Raw genomic sequence first — 25,444 nt, 5'->3', positions numbered from 1 at the left:
CAGTGCTCACAGCCCCCCCTCTTCCCTGCTGTGCTGAAGAGGGGCTGGGTAGGACCATACCAGCATGTACAGCCCTGGCCTGAGTTGTCTGGGGGTGGCTCTCCCAGGAACCAGGAAGTGGCTGGGCCACATTGTCATCATCATCACCCTGACCTAAGGACTGGGATGCACCAGCCCTAGACCAGCTTCCGGGAAGACAGGAAGGGTTGCCAGGGGCCTGCCAACTCCACATACAAGCTCCCAGGCAGGCCCTGCCCCATGAATCACTTACACATGGTAGCCTGAAGTGGCTGCTTGCTCTCAGAACACATGATTTGTGGGGGTTGGGGGTAGCAGGCAGTTAGGGAGTCTAGCTTAGAGCTTTGCACTTGGAATTGGTCTTTGTGCATGGCCTGCAGCAATGGAGAAAGTGGTGGACTGGGAGGACAGACCAAGGGTTTCACACTGGGAGCCTTTCCTCCGGGCGGGCGTAATTTGCCAGTGTGTATTGGAGAATCTAGGGTGGGGGTGGGCTGAGGCATCCTTTGTAAAGCCATCTGGGCGCTGCTGCTCACTCTGGGAGACTGGTGACTTCCCTGGGAGCCTCTGGGCCTTGACTGAGCTGTGTCCTGTGAAGGGGTGTTTGTACTCCTAGAGCCTGACACTCAGATCTGGTGCATGCTTGGTGTCCATGCCCACCGGCAAACGTGGTTTCAGTGCCTAGATCACCTGCTCTAATACCATGTTATCTGTACCTTGGAACTTCTCCAAGGAGACCTGCAGAGCTGTGCTGTGTGAGACTTCCTTCACTAGTAGCTGCTGAACATTCAGAAAGGGTTGGTGCAGAGGTGTGTGGCATTCATGAAAACACCTGGCTTGGTGCTCTTAGCATAAAAACAGAAATGTGTTACTGATTACTTATCAAAATGATATGTTGGATATATTAAGTAAAAGAAACTCAAGTTTCCTTTTTGGAAACAGGGTCCAGCTCTGTAATCCTGGTTGGACTTGAACTTTCTATGTGTAGTCAAAGCTGATTCTCCTGCGTCAGCCTCATATAATAGTGGGATTACAGGATTGTATCACTGCAATTAACTTTACCATACATTGTTAAAGTTAATGTTTTTGTCTAGCATACATGAGACCCTGGTTTCCATTCCTAACACTGTACAAAAAGCCACCACCAAACCCCAAACAGACCACCACCTTAGTTTCAGTTATGTTTCACTTTTTTTAAAAATATGACCACTTGTACAATGAGAACCACACTTTGGCTCACACTGTTTATGGACAAGACTGCTCCTAAGAGCCTAGGCATTGGTGCCTAAGGAGCAAGACCGAGATGGAAGGCAGGTGCTATAGATCCGGGGATGAGTATTATGGACTGTGTGTTAGGAAACATGAGTGGATCAGTGCTTGCCTAGCATTCATAAAACCCTGGGTTCCTTCCCCAACACTGCATCAGGCCTGATGGTGCACATCTATAATCACTTGGGAGGTGGAGGCAAGAAGATGGGAAATTCAAGGTCATCCTCAGCTATAGAGCTAGTTTAAGGACAGCTTGGGATTTGTGAGACCCTATCTATATAAAAAATGAAAAAGAGTGGAGCCCTAGAGGGGGTAGGCATGGTCTCTGTGACCCCTAAGCCTTGGCCCTACTGGGCTGCTTAACCACAGGGAGAGAACCAGGGCGCTCAAGAGAGAAGCTGGGTGGCAGCAGAGCCTGAAGATAAAGTAGAGAATATGGGCCTCATGCGGATGGTCACATGCCCAGTGTGGCCTTATCACCCAGGACAGTCGGGTCCCTCGGCCTGCCTTCAGAGAGCACAGATGGGCGCCAGGAGCTTGGTGCTCCTTGGAACTATGCATTACGTAAACACTATCCAGGCCACCACTGGCCTTTGTCAAAGCAGGCAGGGGTGAAGGATGAGGTGGGAGCCCTAGTAAGGGGTATGCTCCAAATTCAGAGGAGTCAGTGTGGCAGCCTGCAGCCCAGAGCTTCCTTCTAGACCTTCAGTGATTCCTGTCTGGCATATACAGTGTGTGTGTGTGTGGGGGGGGGGGGGGTGCGGCACAGCAGCTAACGCTCTAGCACTTCACCTTCCCCCTCCTTCCGGGCTCTCAGCTTTTGTGTGTGAATTATTGATGCCCCTCGTCGCCCCTGCCTGGCTGCTGCTTTGACCAGAGCTTCACCAAGGGGCCCATGCTGCCTTCGGCCCTGCACCTCTGCTGCAGCAGGCAGTTTGCCTGTGCGCCACACTTGTAGGTTCCTGTGCCCTGGCCACCTCTCCAGCCTGGCTTGGGGGCTGGTGTGGGTTGCCCACCGGGGAAGGGTACCACTGGCTATGGCCCCAGAGCCCACAGTGGTGATTGGCGGCTTGCACAGAGCTGGGCCTGTGCAGGCTGCAGGGCGCTGGCGCCCACATAAGGGCATTGTTTGCTGAGGTAAAAGGAGTTTTTGTCTCCTTCTGGAGACGGGACAGAAGGAGGAACAATTTCCCCCATTCATCAGTAATTCTCCCATTTGAATAGCAGCACATCACCCCGTTACAGTAGATGGGCATGGCAGGCCTCCCCTGCCCTAGGGCTCTCCAGGCACAGGTGGTGGGTTCTGGGTCCTCCCAGCCTAGGGAGTCACCCTTTGCCAAGTTGTGGAGGACCATTTTTATGGAAATGGACAGAAGAGATACATCCCTGCTGCTTCCCCAAAGCCTCCAGGGCACCTCTCCAGGCTGTTCACACAGTCACAGGTGGGCAGCTGTGACCTGCCAGTGTTGTCCTGGGTTCAGGTAGGTGCATGCCCTAGAGGGGACTCTTGGCACAACCCCAAGATGAGGACCAGGTGGGGGTGAGAGGGTCACCTGAACCTCTTGCATTTCCAGCTCCAGGTCTGAGTAGGTCCTAAAGAATACCTCACAGGAGAGGCCGGCCATAGCCTCCAGAGGGCCTTGGCACTAGGCCTTTAGTGCTGTGGGGCCAGCTGGTTATTTCATGGAGTCATAAAACACTGGAGCCCAAGAGGGCGTCAGCGGCAACTCCCTGGGCTGCAGATAAGGGGAGCCCAGGAGGTGGTTGTGCCCAAGGTCAGGCTGAGAGTGAGGCCTGCCGCAACTGCTGGCCCAGCCCACCATATGCCATTCAGGCGTGGGGTTGGGTGCCTCTTAAGTCGTGTTTCTTGGAGAGTGAGGAAGAATTTGCCGTGGATCAGACCCCAGCTACTGGATCTCTGTCCCCTTTCCCTGAACCCTATGGGCTGGGAGGTGAGGCTGTGGCATCCAGGGGTCAGTATCAGCAGCCTCAGGATAGGTAGGAAGCAGAAAGTCTGCCCCCAGGCCTGGCCTCTACCCCCATGTTACTCAGAGACCAAAGCAGACCATGTGATGTAAAGTGGCCTCCAGCTAGCTTTGACAATAAGGAAGTTGTTACTCTCATAACCAAATAGTCCAGGGTTGCCTTTGGTTTAAGGCATAGGCAGATTTTGGAAAGGTTGTGTCAGCCTATCTCTGAACTTCCCCAGGGTGGGCCCCGCCTAACAGGTAGAAAAAGCTCAGGTCTGACTTTGGTGGGTCCAGCTTGGTCATATGGCTTTTTACCAGCGGCTGTGATGGATCATGTTGACTGGCTAGGCCTGGGGTACATGCTTAACCTGAGGAACCCTAGAAGACCCAGACATCCTTGCCAGAAAAAGGGGTGTGGCTTACAGGGAAGCAGGAATGATCCAGGCCTACACACTGGAGCTTTGCCAAGGCCCAGGGGCAACTTAGCTACAGGCTACAGACACAGTAAACGAATAGTATGGCAAGGAGGAGGAAAGTGTGATGGAAAAATAGGGAAAGAGGTTAGCATGTCAGTGTGGGGGCTGGGGAGGGAGGGGGAGGGCTTCCTGACACAGTGACCTTTAAGCAAAGCCCCGGAAATAAAGGAACAGGAAGTGAAGAACAAGCTCTGGGGAGCCAGGGACAGGGTGGCAGCGAGAGGGAACGGAAGTACAAAGGCCTAGGTCACAGCTAGATGGCAGGGTGAGCTGCAAGTGGACAAGAGGAAGGCACGGCAGGAGAGTGGGGCCGACCGAGAGCAGGCCGATGCAGGCCCGCGGACAGTGCGGCTGTGGGCCGCCTTCCCTGGGATGAGTTCTGCAGAAGAGCAGTCAGAGCTTGTGCCAGGATGAGGTGGGGTAGGCTCAGGCTTCCCTGAGTGATGCTCAAGGGAGCTTCGAAGGAAGGACGTTGTAGGGTATAGAGCAGGAGACACTTTCCTGGCTCTTGATTCCCAGTCTCCTAGGTAGGTGCACACGTCCCAGACCCTTTACCCTCCTTCCCCTGTGGGGCCCCACACACCCATGTTGCAGTCTGGGGACACGAACGTAGGACGCAGGTGAGAATGAAGTTAAGACGGTTTTGGGTAAACGAAGCCAGATTTCATTTTTGAGCGCCTGCTCCAAGCCAGGGAGAGTTGATAACATCATAAATGCCATTTTACTGATGCAAGAGCTATTGGAAAGAGGAATTGAGGCGCCAAGAGAGGTGGCCTCTTTGAGGTCACATAGGTTATATCTACCCTGTTCTTAGCTCCTTTGTAGTATGCTAATACCAGCTGCCCCAGTTGGAAAACAACACGCTGTGTAAAAAAAAGAGCTGGCCCAACCAGGTGGGACCCATATGCTGGGCAAGATTTTCGGGGGACTGTGGAATGTGGGATGTGTGTCCTGCCTCAGGTGCAGCATGGATGGCTAAGGGCCCATTGGCTTGCTCAAAGTTCAGGGTTTTTGTCTGGAGTTTTTTTTTGTTGTTGTTAGTTATGAGATCGCTGGGCTGTATACTTCAGTACTTCAAAATACAATTGGTGCTATTATTTTCCCAACTTTTCATCATGCCAGACAGAGGCTCTGCATTCACTAAGCATTAGCCCATTTCCCCTCCACGGGCTTGAGGGAGCACCACCTCACTTTTTGCCCCAGTGAATGCCTCTATTATTGCCTGTGCAGTTAATTGGGATCATTCACTATATCCTTTCGTGTCTGCCTTATTTCACATGGCATAATGTCCTTACGGGTCCTCCATGTTGCAGCGTATCTCTCGATCGGATTCATTTTAAGGCTGAGTCTTCTATTGTATGGCTAGGTCACACTTTGCCTATTTACATCTAGTGGCTTTTTAAGGTGCTAATAGTGCATCCTGGTCACTCTGGATATTTACATCCCAGGATGGGTTTCCAGTTTCCTCTACAGGTTTTCAGCCATGACCACAGCAGTTCCCAGGCTCTGGTGTCTTGTGGGCCTCATCTATCCAACCACCTTCCTTGCCAGATGGGGCTGACCTCTGAAAGCAGAGAGATGGGTACCCCATTGGAGCCAGCACCTGTTCTTTCTAGAAAGCCAGACAGCATGAGCCTGGGCCTGTAGCCCAGGTGACAGTATTAGTAGCTTCTCATCACAGCTGATTTTGACCCTGGGTTGGAGCCCTGGGATTGCCCTGAGTGTCCCGGGCAGCTCCAGAGCCACATACATGTTGCCTGCTCTAAGCAGGCAGACAGGAGACTCCTCTGTCCCCAGGCAGGGTGTGGTGCTGTAGCTGTCCTTAAGCCTGGTGCCTGTGGTGACTGCAGTAACTGTTGGTAACATGGTACCTGACGAGGAACAGCTTATCCTCCAGAGGAGAGATCCAGTGCCCTTCCAGGTTGAGCAAGCGGCCTGTGGTAAGGTAGAAGTCATAACTTGGAAGTAGCTAAGACTAGATAGAGGTGTCAGGGTAGGCATTCAGCTTTGTTCCCCAGGCCTCAGGTACCTGAGCCGCTCAGGTACCAGGTTCTACTATGGTTCTTCCCAGGTGCCCTAAGGCAGCAGAGCAGAGTCAGGCCATGAAAGCTGGCTGACATGGGCCCAACTGGAAGGAGCAGGACATACAAAGCCCTAGCCCAGGCCTGGAGACCCGGTGCTAAGGGGTTAGGGTGGGAACTGGCAGGGCCGGCTGCAAGGTCGTGAGGCTGGAGCATGGGCAGTGACCTCCAGGAAAGGGCTGACAATGGCAGAGGGAAGACCTGAGCTGTGAAAGGGTACTGAGGAGGTGGCACCCACCAAACCCCGATTACCCAGTTACTGGTAAACTTCCTAAGATGTAGCTGGTCCTCAGGCATGCCAGCACCCTGGATGTAGTCATCATTGCCCCTGCGTTTGGGATAGGGCCAGCACACAGTAGGTGCTTTAGTTAATGCTGCCAGGTGATTGTTTTTCACTACACCTTTTAGACTTGTTGCTGGAGATACTGCCAGAGAAAAACCCAGCCCATTTGTGAGGGCAGAGGACTTAGGCAGTGAGGTCCCAGAGATAGGTCCCGGGGCTTGGGATCAAGCTCACAAGATAAGGGAGGGTGGAGCAGTGCTGCCTAAAGGTGGCCTGGGCAGTGTAGCCTGGCCCAGATGACCTGTGGCAGCCTAGGGGGAGGAATGTCATTGCACCACACTTTCCCCATCCCCCTCTACTCAGGGCCCTGGCTGCTTGATAGGCAGACCGGCCCCGCCTTCAGGCAGCTGAGAGGCTAGTGATTGGCTAGGGCACCAGAGCCGCTCAGTCGCCATGGGGACATTCAGGCGGCGCTGATGCCCAGTGCTCAACACTAGGGACTAAATCTTCATAATCTGCTGGCGGTGGGGGTGGGGTCCAGCGCGACCCTGACCTGGGGAAAAGGCTGGTCCAGGCTATGGTCAGGGCTCCTTTACCACCCCTCCCTGCCCCTCCCCTCGCTGGGTCTAGCTGCAGAGCCTGCAGGGCACCTAAGCACCATTGTCATCCACGTAGGTGCTCACCTGACAGTGACCCCAGGAGGTCTAGAGTAGCTGCTGTGGTCCCAGCTAATGAAGCAGGAGGTAGGGGCCTGTGGGAAGAGAAACCTGGAATTTATCTAAAAATGTATTTTCTTGGCGCTCCAGTTTATCCTCTGGATCCTGCAGTGCTGCACTCTCCACAGCAGGGGGCGCCCGCCTCAAGAAAGCAGGAAGACCAGCTGGGAACGGGAGCTGCAACCCCTCAGCAGTTGGCTTTGTGCTGTCTGAGGCCACTTGGCCAGGCACAGAGGGCAGAGGCTGGGGTGGTGTGCTCTGCAGAGGCTGCAGATCTGGCTAGACTTGTACGGGAAGGCACGGATGAATAGGGAGTTTGGCGGTGGAGCTGTTCTTCCTCGGGCAGAGCAAGGAGAAGTTCAAGGTCCCCCCTGTACAGAAGAACATGAAGGTGGGAGGGGGAAGCAGTCCTGAGCAGCGAGAAAGGCTGGAAGTGTCAAAGGACCTGGGCTGCCTCAAGTGGAGCCTCCCTTGAGCTTGTCTGTGGCCTTCGTAGGTTTGGAGGTGAAGAGAAACCTCTGTGCTCTGCATATGCTGGTCATGACCACTTAGCACCTAGTGGTCCCACTTCCCTGATTTGCCTCAGCTCAGGTGGTAAGCCTGAGGCTCAGTTCCCATCCCAGAGCATGTGGTATGGAGAGCAGAGCACCCTTGTTCTCTGCAAGGATAACAGCACAGGTACTCTGAGGCCGCCCCACCCAGCAGGGCCTCTGGAGCAGTGGGTGCAGGGACAGGGCCTCATGCCCAGGGCTCTCATTCCAGACGACTCCTCCTCTGAGAGTGGCAGCGGCAATGGCTCGTCTACCCTGAACCCGTCCACTTCAAGCAGCACACAGGGCGATCCTGCCTTCCCTGAGATGAATGGTAACGGTGCTGCAGCCCCCATGGACTTCACTGCTGCCGCCGAGGATCAGCCGATCAACTTGTGTGATAAGCTGCCACCGGGCACAGCACTGGGCACACCATCCTACCCCTCGGATGGCTGCAGCACTGATGGGCTGCGGAACCGCGTCAAGTATGGGGTAAAGAGCACTCCTGAGGTGTGTGGGGCTGCGGCTGTGTGCCTCTGGGTTGTTGGGAGGCTGGAGGGAGGTCATACGGACTGTAGTGTAGTTGGAACTGAGCCAGCCAAGGTGACATCAAGCCAAGGTAGGGGCTACAGCCACTTTGCCATGGACACACTAGAATGGCAGATGGCTGAGGGTGCCCCAGATACGTCTCACTTCTCTGAGAAGTGATGGCTCCTCCCTTGGTGGAGAGATGGCAGGTGATGTGTGTCTCTGAGGCTTATTCCCTTCCCAGGAACAGAGTCTGCTTTAAAGAATAGCAGCAAGGAGCACATTGGGCACAGAAGTACAAGACACTGCTGAGCATGGTAGTCATGCCTGTAACTCTGGAACTCAGAATCTGCCTGAAGCAGGAGGGGCGCTGAGTTTGAAGGCAACCTAGGCCACATAGTGTGTTCCAGGACAGTCTGAGCTACACAGTGAGATCTCAGAGGAAAGCAAAAACTTATAAAAGGTTCAGTTGTTAAAGGTGACCTGAGTCTGATCCTCGCTCTGAACCTGCATAAAGGTCGGAGGAGAGAACCAACTCCAGTTGTCCTCTTGACTTCCACACACACCATGGCTTGTGTACTCCTCCCCAATGTACACGTTCACCTTTTGAAAAGGCGGCACAGACCTCATACTTCCTGGCTACCCAGTCTGCCTGTCCCTATATTTCAGATGATGCAGAAAGGGGCGAGTGGTCAGGATGAGGGCTGTGGAACTCCTCCCTTGACCAGGCTGATGTGGGTAGAGAGGTGGGCAGGCTGGGTCCCCAACCATGGCCCATCATTTCACACACTGTCCTGCACCATTAAGGTTTCCTGAGAGCAGCTGCCAGCTCTCCTGGAGTACCTCTTCCACTCTGCCAGCCACCCGAACCCACCTGCCTACTCCCAACAGACTCTTCTGTCCTGGCCTGTCTCTTGCAGAGGGGTGGGACACAAGCCCAGGACATGATCTAAGGTGACAGAAGAGTTGTGCCACATGTGTAGCCCAGCCCATGGGGATCAGGGTAGAAGTAGGTCCAGGCACCAGAGAGAGCAGCTGTTGCAGGGTGGAAGCGAGTTTGGCTTAGCAGAGCCCTCTAGCCACTGCTACCAGGGCCATATGGCCACACGGGGGGGGGGGGGGGGGGCACTGAGGGTTCCTACAGTTTTCTCATTTGCTCTTGTCCCAGCAGAGGATTCAGCTAAAGAATCACTTGCAGATCTGACATGTCCATGGCACTAGAGTGAGCTGGTATCCAGCCTATGCCCTGCATGTGTTTTGACCCTACACTATTATTCTGGAGGGCTGGAGTTCTGCACCCTAGGTCTTTGTGTGGTCAAATCAAGGGAAGCCCGAGGACCAGAGACACCAGGCCATGTGTGTCTTTGTTGAGTTGTTCCTCAGAGAGCAACAGGTCCTTCTAGGCCGGGCTGTGGCCGCATCACAGGGCCTGACTGCAACTGTGTGTGTCCTCCTAGGCCCGACTTAGCCACTGTATGCCAGTGTCCTTCAGGGAAGAGATGAGGGGCATGCCACAGATACAAACTTCAGAAAGCAAACGACAGCAGCATCAGAGCCAGGGTTCTGCAGAGTATTGTGGAGCTGGGTCCCAAGGGGCGAGCTAGTAGCTGGGAAGCAGGAGAAAGCAGAAGCCACAGTCCAAGGAGAAACAGGCCGTCGGTGCGGGCTGAGAAAACCCAGGAGCCCAACTAGATCCTAGCACACAGAAGGGGCTGGCTCATGGGAATCCTTTTTTGTGTCCTTCCCATGATGTGACCAGTCCTGGAATGGACACTGCCATCTTTGCCTATTGTCTGGTTGAAAGCAGAATGTGGGTAGGAACAGAGTGCTTAAGCCCTTCCCCAATCAAGGTGGGCTATATCAGGCAGGCCCGTCTGGTCACCCTCTTCTTGAATACCTGCTTTCCCAGGACTCATAGTAATCTCTTGGGAAACAAGCAGAAACAGCCTCGTCTGGGAGCTGGGGACTGACTGCACTCTGCTTCGTGGCCCTCCCTTTCCTAGCCCATCTGTTCCTCCTGATAGACAAGCACATTCGCTGCTCTGGTGACAGCTCACTTGTCAACTCAAGGTTGCAGTCCCTTGGGGAACCAGGAGGAACCTTGGAAGCCCAAATAGATCCTGGCACACAGAAGAGGCTGGCTGATGGCAATCTTTTCTTGTGTCTTCCCTCAACATGGCAGGTCCTGATGTGGACACTGCCACCAGAGCAGCTGCTACTACACTTTACCCACTGCCTCCAAGAGGCAGGACCCTTGTCTGCTCTTCCAGTCAGGCCTCCTGGCAGTAGCCCAGGGACACTGGGGCAGAACTGTTCCTCTTGGTTCATAGTGGGAGGTAGGGTTCACTTGCTGAGGAGCTTGCAGCTAAGACTCTTGAGGCAGCTGGATGAGCTCAACAACCTGGTCCCCAGGCTTACCATGGGAGACCAAGTAGGCGGCCATCTGATTTGTCTCTTTGTCTCTTGCCCTGTTTCAGTCTCCCCCCTATAGCTCTGGGAGCTATGACTCCATCAAGACTGAAGTCAGTGGCTGTCCTGAGGACCTGACCGTGGGCCGGGCCCCTGCAGCAGATGATGACGATGATGATCATGATGACCATGAGGACAATGACAAGATGAACGACTCAGAGGGCATGGACCCCGAGCGGCTCAAGGCCTTCAATGTGAGTACCAGGCAGGGCTGGTGAGGCAGGGATGGGTCTGAGGCAAGGCCAGTCCCTCCCATGGCCTGTGTCTCCCTAGATGTTTGTGCGGCTGTTTGTGGATGAGAACCTGGACCGCATGGTGCCCATCTCCAAGCAGCCCAAGGAGAAGATCCAGGCCATCATTGAGTCCTGTAGCCGGCAGTTTCCCGAGTTCCAGGAGCGGGCCCGCAAGCGCATCCGCACATACCTCAAGTCCTGTCGTCGCATGAAGAAGAATGGCATGGAGATGGTGAGCGCCTCCTCCTGGCCACCCTGGCTGGTGGCTGTCCTCCAGACCCTTACCCCAACTTCTCAGCAGGTCTGTTTCACAAGAGAGGAAAACAGGCTGGTAATCAGGTGCTGGAGCCCAAACCCCGGCTTTGCCATACCCTAACCCTGGCTGGGATCCTTCCAGCCCAAACACCAGCTCTGTGTCCCTTCTGCCTGCAGACCAGACCCACCCCTCCCCACCTGACCTCAGCCATGGCAGAAAACATCCTAGCAGCTGCCTGTGAGAGCGAGACAAGAAAAGCAGCTAAAAGGATGCGCCTGGAGATCTACCAGTCCTCACAAGTACGTGATCGATCGGGCTGGCTACTCAAAGGGGTGGGTCTCACCCCAGGGGCAGCGGCCATTGGTCATTCCACATGCACCCGCAGCTGGGGTACCCAGTGAGGTGGGAGGGCAGTCATCACATAGTCTAAGATTGACAGTGCTGTGGCGGGGGCAGAAAGGATGGAGAGAGGCAGGTGCCAGGAGAGGTGCGGGGGGGGGGGGGGGGGGGGGCTGGAGGGGTTAGTCACTAAGGCCTGGTGGACCTGTCAAAAGGAAGGCTGACTGGATGTGGAAGTGCATCCCTGGTAACCCTAGGACTCGAAAAAACTGAAACAGGGAGATGACAGGTTCTCGGCCAGTACAGAGAGGACTTTTGCACCAGGCAGTGTCAGTCAAGTATGTCCACAGAAAGATGTAGTCAGGGGAAATCCCTGAGGTAAGATGCCCATGGAAAGAGAACCAACAGCATCCCCTAGGTCAAGTCATAGCACTGGGTCCCAGGAACCAAAGGCCTGTGGCCGGTGCCTACCCCATGTCAGGGACAGTGACTAGGTCTGCTGTCCCTTGGGTTTCCCAGCACTGTCCTCTCTCCCTTGCAGGATGAACCCATAGCCCTGGATAAGCAGCAGCACTCTCGGGACTCCACAGCCATCACCCACTCCACCTACTCACTGCCAGCCTCTGCCTACTCCCAGGACCCCGTGTATGTCAATGGTGGCCTCAACTACAGCTACCGTGGCTACGGCTCCTTGAGCAGCAACCTGCAGCCCTCTGCTTCCCTCCAGACAGGAAATCACAGTAACGGTAAGTAGGGGCAGGCCTGTTCTCCAGATAGTGCCCAGCTGGGTCTGCACAGCAGCCTTGGGAGGAGGGGCAATGGCTCAGCTCCCCGTCAGCAGCCAGTCTTCAGACGAGGTCAGGAAAACCTTGGCCCCCTTCTCATCTCCCGTGGCACTTGCTTCTGCTGTCACTGCAGGCGCCCCTCTCTGGTTCCATTCCCTGAAAGGCCTCTTGTGAATTGGCAGTAGAGCCAGGATCTGGCTCAGCCTCCATCCATGGAGCCCCCATTTCAGTCATTTGGGTGATGGTTAAACATTAGGTTTCTCTGCTCCGTGCCTAAATTGGGCAGCTTGGCAAGTGCTTCCCAGGAATCTCTGCTGCAGGTGCTGCACCTAGGGGTGGGGGGGAAGACAGAGACAGACAGATACCTTCGGCCCCTCCTGTGGCATTAGGGATTGTCTTACCTGGGAGTAGAACAGGCGTCAAGCCCTCTCCAGCAGGGGCAGTGTGGTGGGGGTGGGGTGGGGGGGGATGCTGGGTTTTGGTGGGGGTTGGGAGCTCATAGGCTTTAAACACAGAGGGGCTTAGCCTCCATCATCCTATTCTAACCCTGTGATGAGAATGTTTCCAGGGACAGGGCAGGAAGCAGAGGCAGTGTGCCTCCATGTTATTCAGGGGCCAAGGAGTGAAGGAAGTTGAAAACATCACGTTGCTGCTTCAGGGGGCAGGCGGAAGGAGAGGCACTTGCTGGCCGGGGAGCTCTGGGCTAGGAGACCCCTGACTGTCCCTGAGTAGCAAGGTAGAGAGAGAGGGCCAGTTCCTAGCCCTAGCAGGAAGCCCAAGCCTTTGCCACCCACCCCTTGCTCCACACCTTCATGCTTACTGTGCTCCAGAACTGGAAGAAATGCTAGTGTCTGGAAGGTCCCTGCCTGGGCTTTAGCCTCTCATCCCTTCTTATGAGTCTTAACCTAAAATAAGAGGCTGTCTGGCCTAATCCCTAGAGCCAGGCCAAGAGTGGTGCATACCAAGGGTAGAACGGCTGTCCCTTTGCTGGAGTATCGGAAGTGGGTTTCAGGATCAGGGAAGTTAGAACTCTTGGGGACACTAGTACCAACTGATTGAGGTAGGGATGACCTGGTGCCTAGTCATACCCAGGCAGTACCAGTCTTCACCTGGTATACGCAGCATGGCTTGTCTTTGGACTGCAGCTATGGTGGCTCCCTGGCCTCTCATGAGGGTATGGGTCCTGAAAGACATGAAGAGCAGCCAGAACTGAGATCAGGGGGCAGCTGTATGCCCCATGTATCCCATCTCTGAACCAAGAGCTGACCATTTCCCTCCTCGCTGGGAACAGCCTTGTCCTGTGAGCACCAGTGGCAGAGGAGAACAAGCAGTAGCTACCGGGTCCCAGAGCCATCCCTCCCGCTGTCCTGCCTAGTCACAGCTTTCTCATGTGATTGCTTGATTCAGCTCGAAGAAGCCCACAACAGCTATGCTAATGGCTCTTCCTCCCCACTTTGCTCATGCTGTCATTGGAGAATCAGAGCCGGCTCCTCTGGCCTGGGGTGCTAGGCAGTTTGTGCCCACATTATTAGCCCCACAGGGACCACTAGCAACCTGAGAGTCTGGCTGTAACCAGAGCCTGCACAGGGCTGGCCCCAAATCAGATAGGCTACAGGAAACAGGGATGGAAGGGGTGGTGGGACAGCTCTCTATGCAGCCATCAACAGTGAGCTGAGATTTGGGGATAGAGGGAAACAAAGAAACCTGGGGCTGTCTCTGACTGTGCAGGTAGCCTTTCTTACCCTGGGCATTGCCTAGATCAGAGACACCCAGAGGGAATCAAACCTGTCCCATCCCCTTGGTTCTGGTTCTGCAACACATGGCCCTTCTTCTTTCCATGTGTGATTATAACAGACTTAACTGTTCTGCCTTCTCAATTCCAAGAGCATTGTTACGTAGTCATGTGTTTTTTTATTTATTTTGGTTTTTTGAGACAGGGTTTCTCTGTGTAGCCCTGGCTTGTCCTGGAGCTCACTCTATAGACCAGGCTGGCCTCGAAATTATAGAGATCCACCTTCCTCTGCCTCCTGAGTGCTGAGATTAAAGGTGTGTGCCACCACACCTGACTATTTATTTTTGTGGTGCTAGAAACTGAACCCAGACTAGGTATTTCACCCACTGAGTTACATCCCCAAGGAAATATTTTTAGCAAACCATCCACATTTTCTGGTTAGAGGGAAAAATAACTGTTTACAAGCTGTTCACATGACAGATACCAACTTCTTTTCCCAATCAGAGGCTGCACCAACTTCCTTTTAGCAACAGTTGTTTCCAAAATTTATGTGTAGATGTTCCTTCTAGTCTAGATGTCTCCAAGACAAGGTGTGTCCATCTCTACAGTGTAAGTGCAGCGGTGAACAGGGCAGTAGAGACATGCTGATGGTCCAGAAGAGCGTCATGTAAGACAGCCTCCAAGATGAAGGCTGAGGGCAGGGCACGCAGGGCAACAGCTGGGAAAATGAGCTGCCTAGGGTGGCAGGGGCTCACCAAGTACATGGTCTCTCACTCCTCAGCTCTTTTCATTGCTTGCTTTCTTGATACACACCTACAGGGCTTTTCAAGCTCCAAACACTTCCATGTCTGCTTACTGGGAGTCTATTCCAAAAGTCCCAGGCCTACTGAGAAGTCTCTGGGTACTACAGCTAGTTCTCCCACAGGCTGATGAAAAGCCTGTCTGCTGGGCTCTGTCTGTGCTTCCCCCACCATCATGGAAGCTCCTGTTCCCAGAGGCTCCTTGCTTTGCTTTGGAATTTAGAGCTGGGAGGAGTCAGGGGAAAGAAAAGGACTTGCTGAAGGAACCTGCTGAATTCCAATGCTGGCAGCCCACTCCATGGAGCTGCTAAGGGAGAGAGGCAAAGATGTGGCTGGTGATCCCTAGGGGTTTTCAGACCTTGGGTTCCTTTGCTGCCACAGCTGGCCAGTAGAGGGCAGACAGCAGACAGTTTCTCCAGAAAACCTCCTTGGGTCCTGTGGTTTCTATTTCTCCTCACTTGGGACAGACAACTCCTCAGAGGACAAGGAGCCGAGGTGCTGAGGCTCAGCAGACCTTGCCCCTCCCCCACCCATGAGCACCTACAAACCCTCTAGGAATGGGTGTTCACTGTCTCTCCAAACTGGAGTGGTGGCTGTTCCCAGGCCTCACTGCAATATGGTGCTGCGTGTTGTACCCTTCCCCTCTCAGCTTTCTTCTGGAGAGATGGCACATGCACCTTACTGCCCCCCAAACATACCAAGAGCCCTTTCGCACAGTGCCTGTAGTACAGTTCCTTCCTGGGGCTATTATTCCTGTTCCAGTCTTGACCACCACTCAGGGCGAGGCAGGGCTCAGGAGTTAATGGCATAGACGCTGTCTCAAGGCCGCCTTTTCCTTTTCTGGGGACCAGAGCTGGGATGTGTGTCTGGTGGGAGTCCTCAAAAAGTAGTGAAAGGCACGGGGTAGAGGCCGGAAGCTAGGTTGGAGCCCTGCTGTGGCTTATGCTAAAGCCTGATGCATGCCACCCATTCTTAAGGCAGAACCCACACATTTCCCATGAACTTTGCCTATCATAGGGTTGACAGTGAGGTTCAACCTAGAACTCTAGTCATGTAAAAAGCCCTATTCTAGATACTGGGAACACAGCCATCAGGGAAATAGACCAGGGCCTCCGTCTAATACTATGCCCAGTCACAGAACACACAAGGCATGGCTGGCTGGGTGTCCTTCCCAAATACAGGCAGGGGCTTCCACTTCGTCTAAAATTTATAGAGTCTAAAAATCATCTTTCCCTCTCCACAGGGCCCACAGACCTCAGCATGAAAGGTGGGGCCTCTACCCCCACCCCTCCCACACCCACCCCTTCCAGCAACAGCACCAGCAGGACCATGCCCACGGCTCAGCTCAGCCCCACGGAGATCAGCGCTGTGCGGCAGCTCATCGCCGGCTACCGAGAGTCTGCAGCCTTCCTGCTGCGTTCTGCGGATGAACTGGAAAACCTCATTTTACAGCAGAACTGACCCCACTGGCCCCCAGAATGCACGACAACGCCAGGGAAGGAGGCTGTCCCAGCCTGGACCCAGCTGCCTGCCTCACCAGTTGGTACATTGTTTTCTGAAAGAGGTGGGATCCAAAAGAGCTGTCTCTAGCCACACTCCGAGCATCTGAGACTTTGGGCACAAGGACACTTTTTTTTTTTTTTTTTTTTTTTTTTTTTTGGAATTTCACCACACGGGTGCTCTGACCTGCTTGGAAAGAGGCCAATGGGGCAGCTCTAAAAGGGTTGGGGCTCCCCTGACAAGGCACAGGGGCTGCAGCTCTATTTAGAATCACCTTCATGGACCCTGATGTTAGAACCCCCATCCCAATAATTACCTTTGAAGTCTTAGGTGAGCAGAATTGCATATTTATTGAGAAGAGCAAACGTGGACCCTTTCTTCCTCTCCCCTTAGTAATTTATTTTTCTGAAATGGATTCTTTTGTGTTTGTACAGATTGCCAGTCTGTGTCTGTATGATCAGAAGGATGTATCCCTGTACCTAACATTCCATATCACTACACTGACGTGGGCTGGGGGCCAGCAGAGTTAGGCCCAGCACACCCTTGGGAAGGCCACCACACTCCACTAGGCTGTCTTGTTGCACATCCCAGTGCTGCCACAGGGATACTGCCAGGCACCGGCAAACAGGAGGACCTCACCCACACCCACTGCAAACAAAAGCACTACCCATCCTCCAGAGTTCAGTCACACGGTCACCTGTATTCTACCTCACACTCCAGCGTGGGCTTTTCCAGGATGTGCTCCAAGCGTGTTCTGAATGGCTGTCTCCCCAACTCCCACACACTTTATCTAGCTGCTGGGAGGTAAATCTGACCTAGTGTCCAAGAGCCAGAGCCCAGAGGGGCTTGGCCCTTAAAACCAGCAGCTTGCCATTGCCTGGCTCTTGTAGATGCTCGACAGGATACAGTGCTGGGAGCTGGTCAAGGACCCAGGTCTGATGAACACAGGCCCCAGCCCCAGATAACCTGCTGGAAGGGCCACTTCTTCAGGGCCAGCTCCCTTTGTCAGGCCTGTGTGCCCCAGGGTGGACTAAGGCTTCCACCTCTCACCTCACGATGGGAGTAAAGGGATCAGATCGTTGATGGAAGTGGGGAAGCTACTTGCGTTCTCCTAGGACTAGACTTTCTTTTGGAAAGGCCTGTCCTATAAGAAACCCAGTCCCTGGAGTGTGACAAGGGACAAGAAAAAGCTGACCTGGTTTCCTTCCTTCCTGATAGGCACTTCCTCTTGCTCTGTGCAATACCTACCAGTGCTGCTAAAACCAGGGATTCACCCAGACCTCAGCAGGCCAAGGGGCCTCTCCCTCAACACTCCGTAGCCATGACAGCAGCACTCTGCTGCCTGCCCCTGCCCAGAGCTGGCAGAAGCCCTGTTGCCTTTCCTCCCTCAGAGCAAGGAGGCCTCAGGGGAGCCAGGGCTGAGTGGCCACTAGGATAACCACAGAGAGCCACTCTCGATCCCAGAGCAGGTGCCCCTTCCCAAACTGGTTTATGGCAGGGACTGCTTGTGGGCAGCCTGACAGACCACCCCTCAAACAGGTGGGCAGGCAGGGCCAGTGCAGGTTCCTACCTGTTCAGATTCAGGGCTGCAAGGCAGGGCTCCCCACCCTGCACACTTCCACCCTGGGCTTAAATGTGGTCTCTCACGTGGCCGCCAATGCCTACCCAGCCACACCACCTCTGCCTTCATGTGCCCGCTCACCAACCAGGCCTCTGGACTGGGCCAGGACACCTGAGCCCCCTTCGTACAGCACAAGCTCCAGTGCCCAGGGCCTCCCCACAGCTGGCCGACCATGTGCCCAGTTCCCCACCTGCTCAGTAGGACTCCTGGATGTTTGAATTTGTGTAAATATTTATTTTTGTGTGTGAATACTACAAAGTAATCAGATCTTTTGCAAAATGTTACCCCCGGCAATTTGTGAAAATATTAATGTAAAAGTTGGCAGAGACAATCGCCGCCCTAGAATTTCTGGTATCAATTGCTTACCATGTCATTTCTGCTCCCAGAGGCAGTACCCAAGCTAGACACAAATGGTTTGCATTTTTGGAAGCCGAAAGAAGAGACTAGGCAGGGAATCCTCCCTCCACCCCCATGGGGCACATCTGTAAGAGCGAGCATAGTCTACATCTAAGGGATGTTCCTAAGTGCAGGCAGTCTCGATCAGCCACCGGCAGCCTGCTCCCAGAGTACAGTGTGAGCATAGGTTCCGTGTGTTTCCAAGAGTAGCAGGACCAATGCCAGTGCTGATTGGCTTCCAGAGGGACTGCAGGGCAGTGGGATCTATCACGCTGACCTGGACTTCCTCCCAGGGAAGCTGTCCCCAAAGCCTCAGAGACAGCCATATCAGGAGCAAGATAGTGTGGGGACAGGATTCCATTACCTAGTTCAGTCAGGGGACTTGTTCTGTTTTGCTTTTGTTTTGAAAGATGCAGCTTCAAGCCTCCCCTCCTGACTTGGGCCTGCCTTTTCCCAGGGGAGTTCCTCAAAGCCCTGTCCTACAGCCACTTCAGGCTGACGGAAGAAGGCTCAGGGCACAAAGTCGTCATTGGTGAACTCAAGTTCAATGGAAATGCCAGTGTCGGATACACCAATCTCAGAGTCCTTGCAGGGCAGATGCCTGCAGGTGTCAAGAAGTGGTGGATGACCTGTTAGAGCAGTGGTAGTGTACATGACCCATCTGAAAGGGGTCTTCTCTCACCACTCAACAGGAGGACAGTTTATTCCCAAGGATGGTGTTGGGGAGGGGCAGGCAGGGCTAGGAGGGTCTTAGAGGACTTGGAACAGATGGAACCCCTCTGTCCCTCCCTATTCTCAAGGGCCACATACGACTCCACAGGTGGTTATAGGATTAACTACCAGTTCATTCTCAAAATGCTGCTTTGAACTCAGAGGGTTGATACTTTTAATTTGTAATTTTTTGTAAAACTTTTTACAAGATAGTAAAGTATTTCACCAGAATACCAGTTTCAATCCGTCCGTGGTCTGATTTTTATATAATTTAGTGGTGCTTTAGAAACTTTGTTTTGTTGTTTCTGAGCTCAACAGCTCGATCCTCTCTTGCCTGTATCTACCTAAGACCAATGTGAACCTTTGTATTTTGCTCCTAATTTTGGACTCAGTGGAAGTGTACTGTTTACATGTACAGACGCCCCATCCCTGTGTGTTCTGCAAAACGCGCGCTCGAGGAGGAAGATGCACCTCACTAGCTCATCTGCTTAGCATAGCCACAAAGCAAAACCTCTCACTTTGTACCCGTTTCCACCTAAAAACAAAAACCTACACCACCTGGAACTCAGATTTGCCAACACACTCTGCCTGGTGGACGCCCTGTGCCTCTCTCATGTGTTCACTGAGGAGAGGAATCAAGATAGCTCCTCTTGTCGGCTGGGTGCGGGGGTAGCACATAGAGGCGGCTGTAAGGAAGGACTTCACTGCCCAGCTCTGGGAGGAAGTTGTTTGGGCAGCAGGCAATAGGAAGGAGGTCAAGAGGACTCATGGGGCCCTGGGGAACAAGCCAGGCAAAATTTAGGGACAACACAAGAGGTCATCAATCTGCTGGCATAACTGAGACACATTTTGGAAGAGCAAGAGTTCCATGTCAGGTGAGACTGTGACTTTCAGTGCAGATGGTACAAGCACTCCTTCAGGGTTCCCACCACCTCTGGGGAGGGTCAGGGGCTCCAGACAGTAAGCATAAGGCACTTACCGCAAGCAGTGGATGGCACCAACTTTTAAAGGTGACTTTATTCATCAATGGTTTCACCGCTAAATTATATTTTTACAGATATGCACCTATGCAACTTAATGTGGCTCTTCTAAGCAGGTGAGGACCTCCTCCTCAATGCTCTATAAAGTGTTTGTGTTCTGTATAGTTTCCCAGTAAATGTGGCTAAATACTTTAATTCTTAGGATATGTCTTTCTACGTGATGCGGCTACTAAATTCTGTTTTGTTTGTGGAATGACTAGCACAGGCTGACGCCCTCTTTCCCTCACTTACCAGAAGACCAATGAGCTGTTAATGAGCGGTTATCTCCATGGTATTACTGCTAAATGCACTGATGTCATAAGTATGTGGAATCCTTTTCCTTTTGAAACTGTATATCATATACCAGACTGAATCTACTTAATAAACACTGAACAACAAACCCAAAGCTGAGCTTTGACTGTGTCCCACCTCCAGCAGCACCTCCAACCAGTCCTGGTCCTTCTGAATCTAAGTCTGGAGACATCTTCCTACCACTAGAGTTCACCTTTCCCTAGACAATAATGAGCTCACAGACATCCTCACAAGGTTTTCATTTTGGCACCCCCCACCTGTTAGAAAGGAAGGGAAGGGGACTCCTCCAAGGTGCCCAGCACTGGTGGCAGGTCTCCTGCGGGGCATTCAAGTGTCAGTCACCTCATTCCCACTAGAGGACTATGCAGCCGAGGTACACTGTGTGTCATACCTTGCCTAAATTCAGTCATCAACCAAACAATGATTTAGCTGCAGCCGTGTGACAACAAAACCTATGCCCTCTGTTATGCAGGCGCCTGGCCAACTGACCAAATCTAAGCTCCTACAGCGACCCCAAAGAGCCTGGAAAACTAGTCCTGAACATTCAGTAACTGACATCCAATTCTAGGCAAAACCTCCCTTGAAAAGAAATCAAAAGGCCGCTTTCCCTAGTATTTATTTGCATAGTTTTCCACCCTATGGGTCATTTAGGTTAAGCTTTTAGGAAATGTTACAGGAAGATGGCTGGGTACAAGTTGATTATCATGAGTTTGAAAAAAATTTTAGATGTAAAAGTTAAAAGCAAAATTTTTACTATTCAAACTGTTTATGCAGATATAAGCAGGTTTTTGTTTTGTTTTTTTGAAACAGGGTCTACACAGCCCTGGCTGTCCTGGCACGCTCTATGTAGACCAAGCTAGCCCTGAACTCGAGATCTGCTTGCCTCTGCCTCCCTAGGGCTGGGGTTAAAGGTGTGCACCACACCTGCTACATTACCAATTATTAAAGCCTCAAGCAGCAATTCCGAGAAGCAAGCAAATGCGCACGTTAAAGGACGAGTGTGAGCCGTTTGCAGTCCTCACTGGCTATGCACCTGAGCAGTGCAGATACGGTTAGGTATGGCAAAGCACAAGATGAGCCTCCACACCACACCCTTACCAGGTATGGGAGCCAAGTGCCAGCAGATCCCCAGTAATGCCAAGAAAGTTCCCATCCTGCCAAAACTATTACTGAGATTCACTAAGGAATTACAAAAGCCCCACAACTTTGGCAATACCCACAGAATAAAATCTGCAGACCCTAGTGGCTTTTCAGCCATCAGAAGACACTTACCTCCCCAGTGAGGCTGTGGCTCCTCAGACACAGGAATCGCAGGGGAAGCAGCTGGAGTACAGAAAACAGAAATCATTCCTCTTGCTTCTTTAGGTGGTGCTTCAGTTAACAGTCAACACGAGACACCATCAAATGGGAAATGTCATCTTAAAGCAGTGACAAGTTCACCCAATAATACTAGCAAACCTCTTCACCCACTCAGGGGAGAACACACGTCCTTTTAAATCATCTGAAATGCTCTACAGGCATGAGCTGAGGATGTAACTCAGTTAGCAGAGGGCTAGCCTAGCATGCTTAAAGATCTGGGTTTAATCGCCAGGCCCATGTATAACAAGGTGCGGTGGTCCATGCATAGTATCTGGGAAGTAGAGGCAGGACCAAACCTGGGAAATGTGAGACCCTGTGAAAAATACAATACCACTGGGTGGTAGATGCCTTTAATCCCAGCACTCAGGAAGCAGATGGATCTGAGTTGACAGCTACTCTGGTCTATACAGTGAATTCCAGGCCATACAGAAGGTCTCTATTTGAGACCTTATCTTAAAAATAAAAAACCAAAAACTCCCCCTACCCCCCCCCACAAACCCAATAAAACAAAAGCAAAAACAACACATGGGAAAGCCTAGTACTTAGAAAATCTATCAATCTTGGCAAAGGTCTATCTCCCTCCATCTCTTTCATGAGTTCAGATTTTATTAGGTTTACCATCCAGGAGCCTGGTTGCCTCTAGAGCTTGTGTGCATCCTGAAAGTGTGCAGCAGGTAGTCCCCAGAATGAACACCCACCTACTGAGGCAAGGCAGCACCCCAACAGTACCATGCCAGGCTTTCAAACTGATGCGGAATGGAGAAAAGAAACATGAGTGCTGCCCAGCTTGGGGTGTAAGTAGCAATCTCCAGGTCACAAGCCCCACCTTCTCGATAGCTTACGATAGTACCCTGAGAGTAATCCAGGATAGGGACTCACACCTTGAGAGAGAGTCTGCTATTTCCAATGTCTACACAGGCCTTACCCCTTTCAAACAAGGTCCTATTTCTTTCTCTTTGGATTTTTCCACACAGGTTTTCTCTGTGTAGTCTTTGCTGTCCTAAAACTCTGTAGACCAGGCTGGCCTCAAATACAGAGTTCTGCCTGCCTCTGTTTTCTGCATGGCCAGAGTCCTATTTCATCAAGAGCATGTTAGATAATCAAACAGACAACATGTGTACCTTGTACTTTCCTTAGCTTGGTCTTCTAATCTCAGCACTGCATTCAATAGCTGCAGAGTGAGGCTCAACACTGGGTGTCACCTCATAGCTGGCCTGGCACTACCACCTCGGCACAGCCCACAGGCCTGGATCCTGAGCTCCCTGAGGCAAGAGGGACACATGAGAGCAGCTACTTCAAGTTTTAAGTTTGTGAAGCTGTTAATCCTGACTTGGCATAAGTACCTCCTGGTGGCAAGTGTACCCATCACCCCATGTCAATGCAACTAGCACCCACATTTGGACAAGACAATAAGTAGCAGGTAAAGTGCTATGCCAAAGTCAACAGAGTGGTATGGGATGCAGCCTGTCCCCTAACCACTATCCCACTCTGCCTTAGATATGATTCTGGTGGCCAGATGCTGTCCCCAGCAGAGTCTAAACTCCCGAAGACATGAGGGACAATTGGATGTGGTAATATGGAAGCACAAGAAGAAATCTTTGCCAGCAGGGGCTTCCATCACCCAATAGAAATGCTCAACAGGAGCTCTACAAAACTTGTGCTCAAAGTGTCCATGATTCTCCCACGGCCAGCCAGGTCCTATGCTTACATTTCACTTCCATTTAGTTAACCATGCACTCAAGCACTCCTGAAGTACCAGGCATCCATTCAGGCTTGTCCAAGCAGCAGTGACCCTGAATCTGCCTCACACCATGACAAAGCCAGAACTAGTCATTGCTAGGTTATCAACCACGGGAATCCATATGGAGAGCTCCACCAGAGAGAGGCAGGTGATATGGATGAGCTCCTGGAAGGAGGGAGGAAGGAAGCCTTTTACAGTTTCTATTTGCAAAGTTCCCATCACTTCCATTAGCTTTCTGGCTCTACTATACCCAGTGGAAATGTTCACTGAATCAAGAGTTCAAAGACCAGTGGAGCTGCCTATTCATTGCACAAAGGAGCCCATCAAGAGGACCTGTCCAGCTCTGTACTTTACCCAACCTCCCCATATCCACAGGCAGCAACAGATGACAGGGAGACAAGTGCAGGTTGTACAGGTTTATTTTTCCAATACCAATGAGACATACAAGAGCAGCGCTTTTTTGAGCAGCCCCATGGACCAGACCACTGTCAAGTTTCACTTCTGAGACCCCAAAGGTCTTAGAAGAAGACTGGATATGCTTGGCTCCTGCTCCTGGTCTTTGGTAAAGAGACTTTTGAGCACACAACATGAACTTGGCCAATACTGAATTTAAATCACATCACTACCAACTCCTCATTCATACTTGATTGCCCTCCCCCCCCCAAAAGACAGCCACCTCAGATGAAATTGGGGAGTGGCAGCTTACAGAGAAAATGAGAATTGCTCAAGGCACACAAATTTTTATACTTCATACAGAAGCACTCACGCAAGGAGACAGCAAAATTAAACAAGGACTCCCAATTTTCAAGTAAAAATACAAGAAAGAGGGTAGGAACTGGGCCGAGTCAGACAAACACGAAGGGTGTCTACTTGATGGAAGTGTGTTAGGGGAGGGGCAGGCAGCAGGCATGGCTTTGTTCCCCTGAAACCTACTGTCAGAAGGAAGTCAAAAGGAGCCTAGCAATCCCCAATATTGCTTTGACAGGTGATGACCCTGGAGCCAGATCCAGAAGGCCTGTCTGGGGGCCGCCCAAGGAACTCACCCATGAATCCAGAAGCACTTAACACTGGTGATGGCCATTTGTCATATATGGCAGCGGAGCAGCCACTCAAGGCTGGAAGAGAATAGATAGAAGGAACAAGACATGTTTGCTCAGTGGTGTGTGAGCAGCTATCTGTGGCGCTGTAGGCTGTGGCAGATTCTCTGGTGACAGGTGACAAGGCACAGGGCCAACCATAGGTCACAAGTCAGTAACTTCCTTCTCACATCGGCAGCACAGCACTCAGTGGCTCTGATCATTGGTGCACAGAAGTAAACAACACCATTTAATCAAGGGTGCTGAAGACGTAAAATAAGGAAGAGACGACGTTCATGTTCTCTGTACAATACATCCATTTACAGAATTGGCCAGTACTGTGTACAACATATAAATACAGAAGAAAACATTAGAGGTGCATAGAGCATACTTACAGAAGCCAAAAAGTTCACTTTATACATCCAAGAATAGAGTTAAAAATATAAAAATAAGAAACAGACTGCTTGGAAATGTAAAATGACTTTCACATACACAGGTGCATGGGTGCCCACTCCCACAGAGTCAAATGTGACAGGGTGGGTAGCAAGCAGTAGTCACCTGCAAATATCTGTACAGTTGACTCTCAAGGTCTACAGATAGCATTTCCATAGCAGACAGCCCTATTTCCAGACCCCATTGTCCAAGAAGGGCTATTCAAGCTTCCAAAAGAATCTGTGGATCCATGGGTTACAGACAGATAAAAGTTCCAAACTGGGTGAAGCACCAGAACCAAAGGTCAACTTGGCTCCATCAACTGGCAAATGACAGAAATATGACATCAAGATCAGCAGGTGTTTGATCCCCTGGTGGGCAATGATGGAAGTTACTTTAACCCTGTGTGGCTTCTGCAACCATCGATTCCCCAAGCAAAGTAGAAGATGGCCGGGAGGGGCAGTGGAAGACTGACATTCCTGCTCAATTCAGGCAGGTGAGTTCCAGCCATGGAGAACCCAACCTTCCTGCTTCAATTTCAAGTCCATTTGCCCCGCCACACTATACTGCCTGACTCCAAGAGGGTTTAGGCTGGCTGGTTGTGGGCAAACACAGGTCTACCCTGCCCCCCTGGGAACCCTTCTAGCAAGACTAGAAGGGTGTCAAGTGGCAGAGGGCTTCAGCACTATAAATTTGAGGGGAAGGCAAGATTTATCTCGCCTAGAGATAGTTCGTTATACCAATGATATTCTGTATACAGATTTAAGATCAACCATTATTAAAATACACACA

At 52.0% G+C, this 25,444-nt stretch overlaps 1 protein-coding gene across 5 annotated transcripts in view; it reads left to right on the top strand.

Annotated features, from left to right (window-relative positions):
• Positions 1–20,132, top strand: part of Nol4l (nucleolar protein 4 like) — a 125,123-nt gene extending 104,991 nt beyond the window's left edge. For 4 of the 5 annotated variants that reach the window (XM_059261666.1, XM_059261669.1, XM_059261668.1 and 1 more), the window contains 6 exons: positions 7,576–7,853; positions 10,349–10,534; positions 10,614–10,805; positions 11,006–11,128; positions 11,710–11,914; positions 15,729–20,132. In XM_059261666.1, the coding sequence (XP_059117649.1) occupies positions 7,576–7,853; positions 10,349–10,534; positions 10,614–10,805; positions 11,006–11,128; positions 11,710–11,914; positions 15,729–15,946 (1,202 nt within the window). In that variant the 3' untranslated portion in view covers positions 15,947–20,132. The remainder of the gene's footprint in view (positions 1–7,575; positions 7,854–10,348; positions 10,535–10,613; positions 10,806–11,005; positions 11,129–11,709; positions 11,915–15,728) is intronic. The other variant, XM_059261667.1, reaches the window with a different exon arrangement.
• The last annotated feature ends 5,312 nt before the right edge of the window (positions 20,133–25,444 follow it).

This window comes from Peromyscus eremicus, chromosome 4 (genome assembly GCF_949786415.1).
Source record: "Peromyscus eremicus chromosome 4, PerEre_H2_v1, whole genome shotgun sequence".
Lineage (NCBI taxonomy): Eukaryota > Metazoa > Chordata > Mammalia > Rodentia > Cricetidae > Peromyscus > Peromyscus eremicus.
The sequence above is the reverse complement of the archived record's forward strand: the minus strand, read 5'-3'. Positions and strand labels throughout refer to the sequence as shown.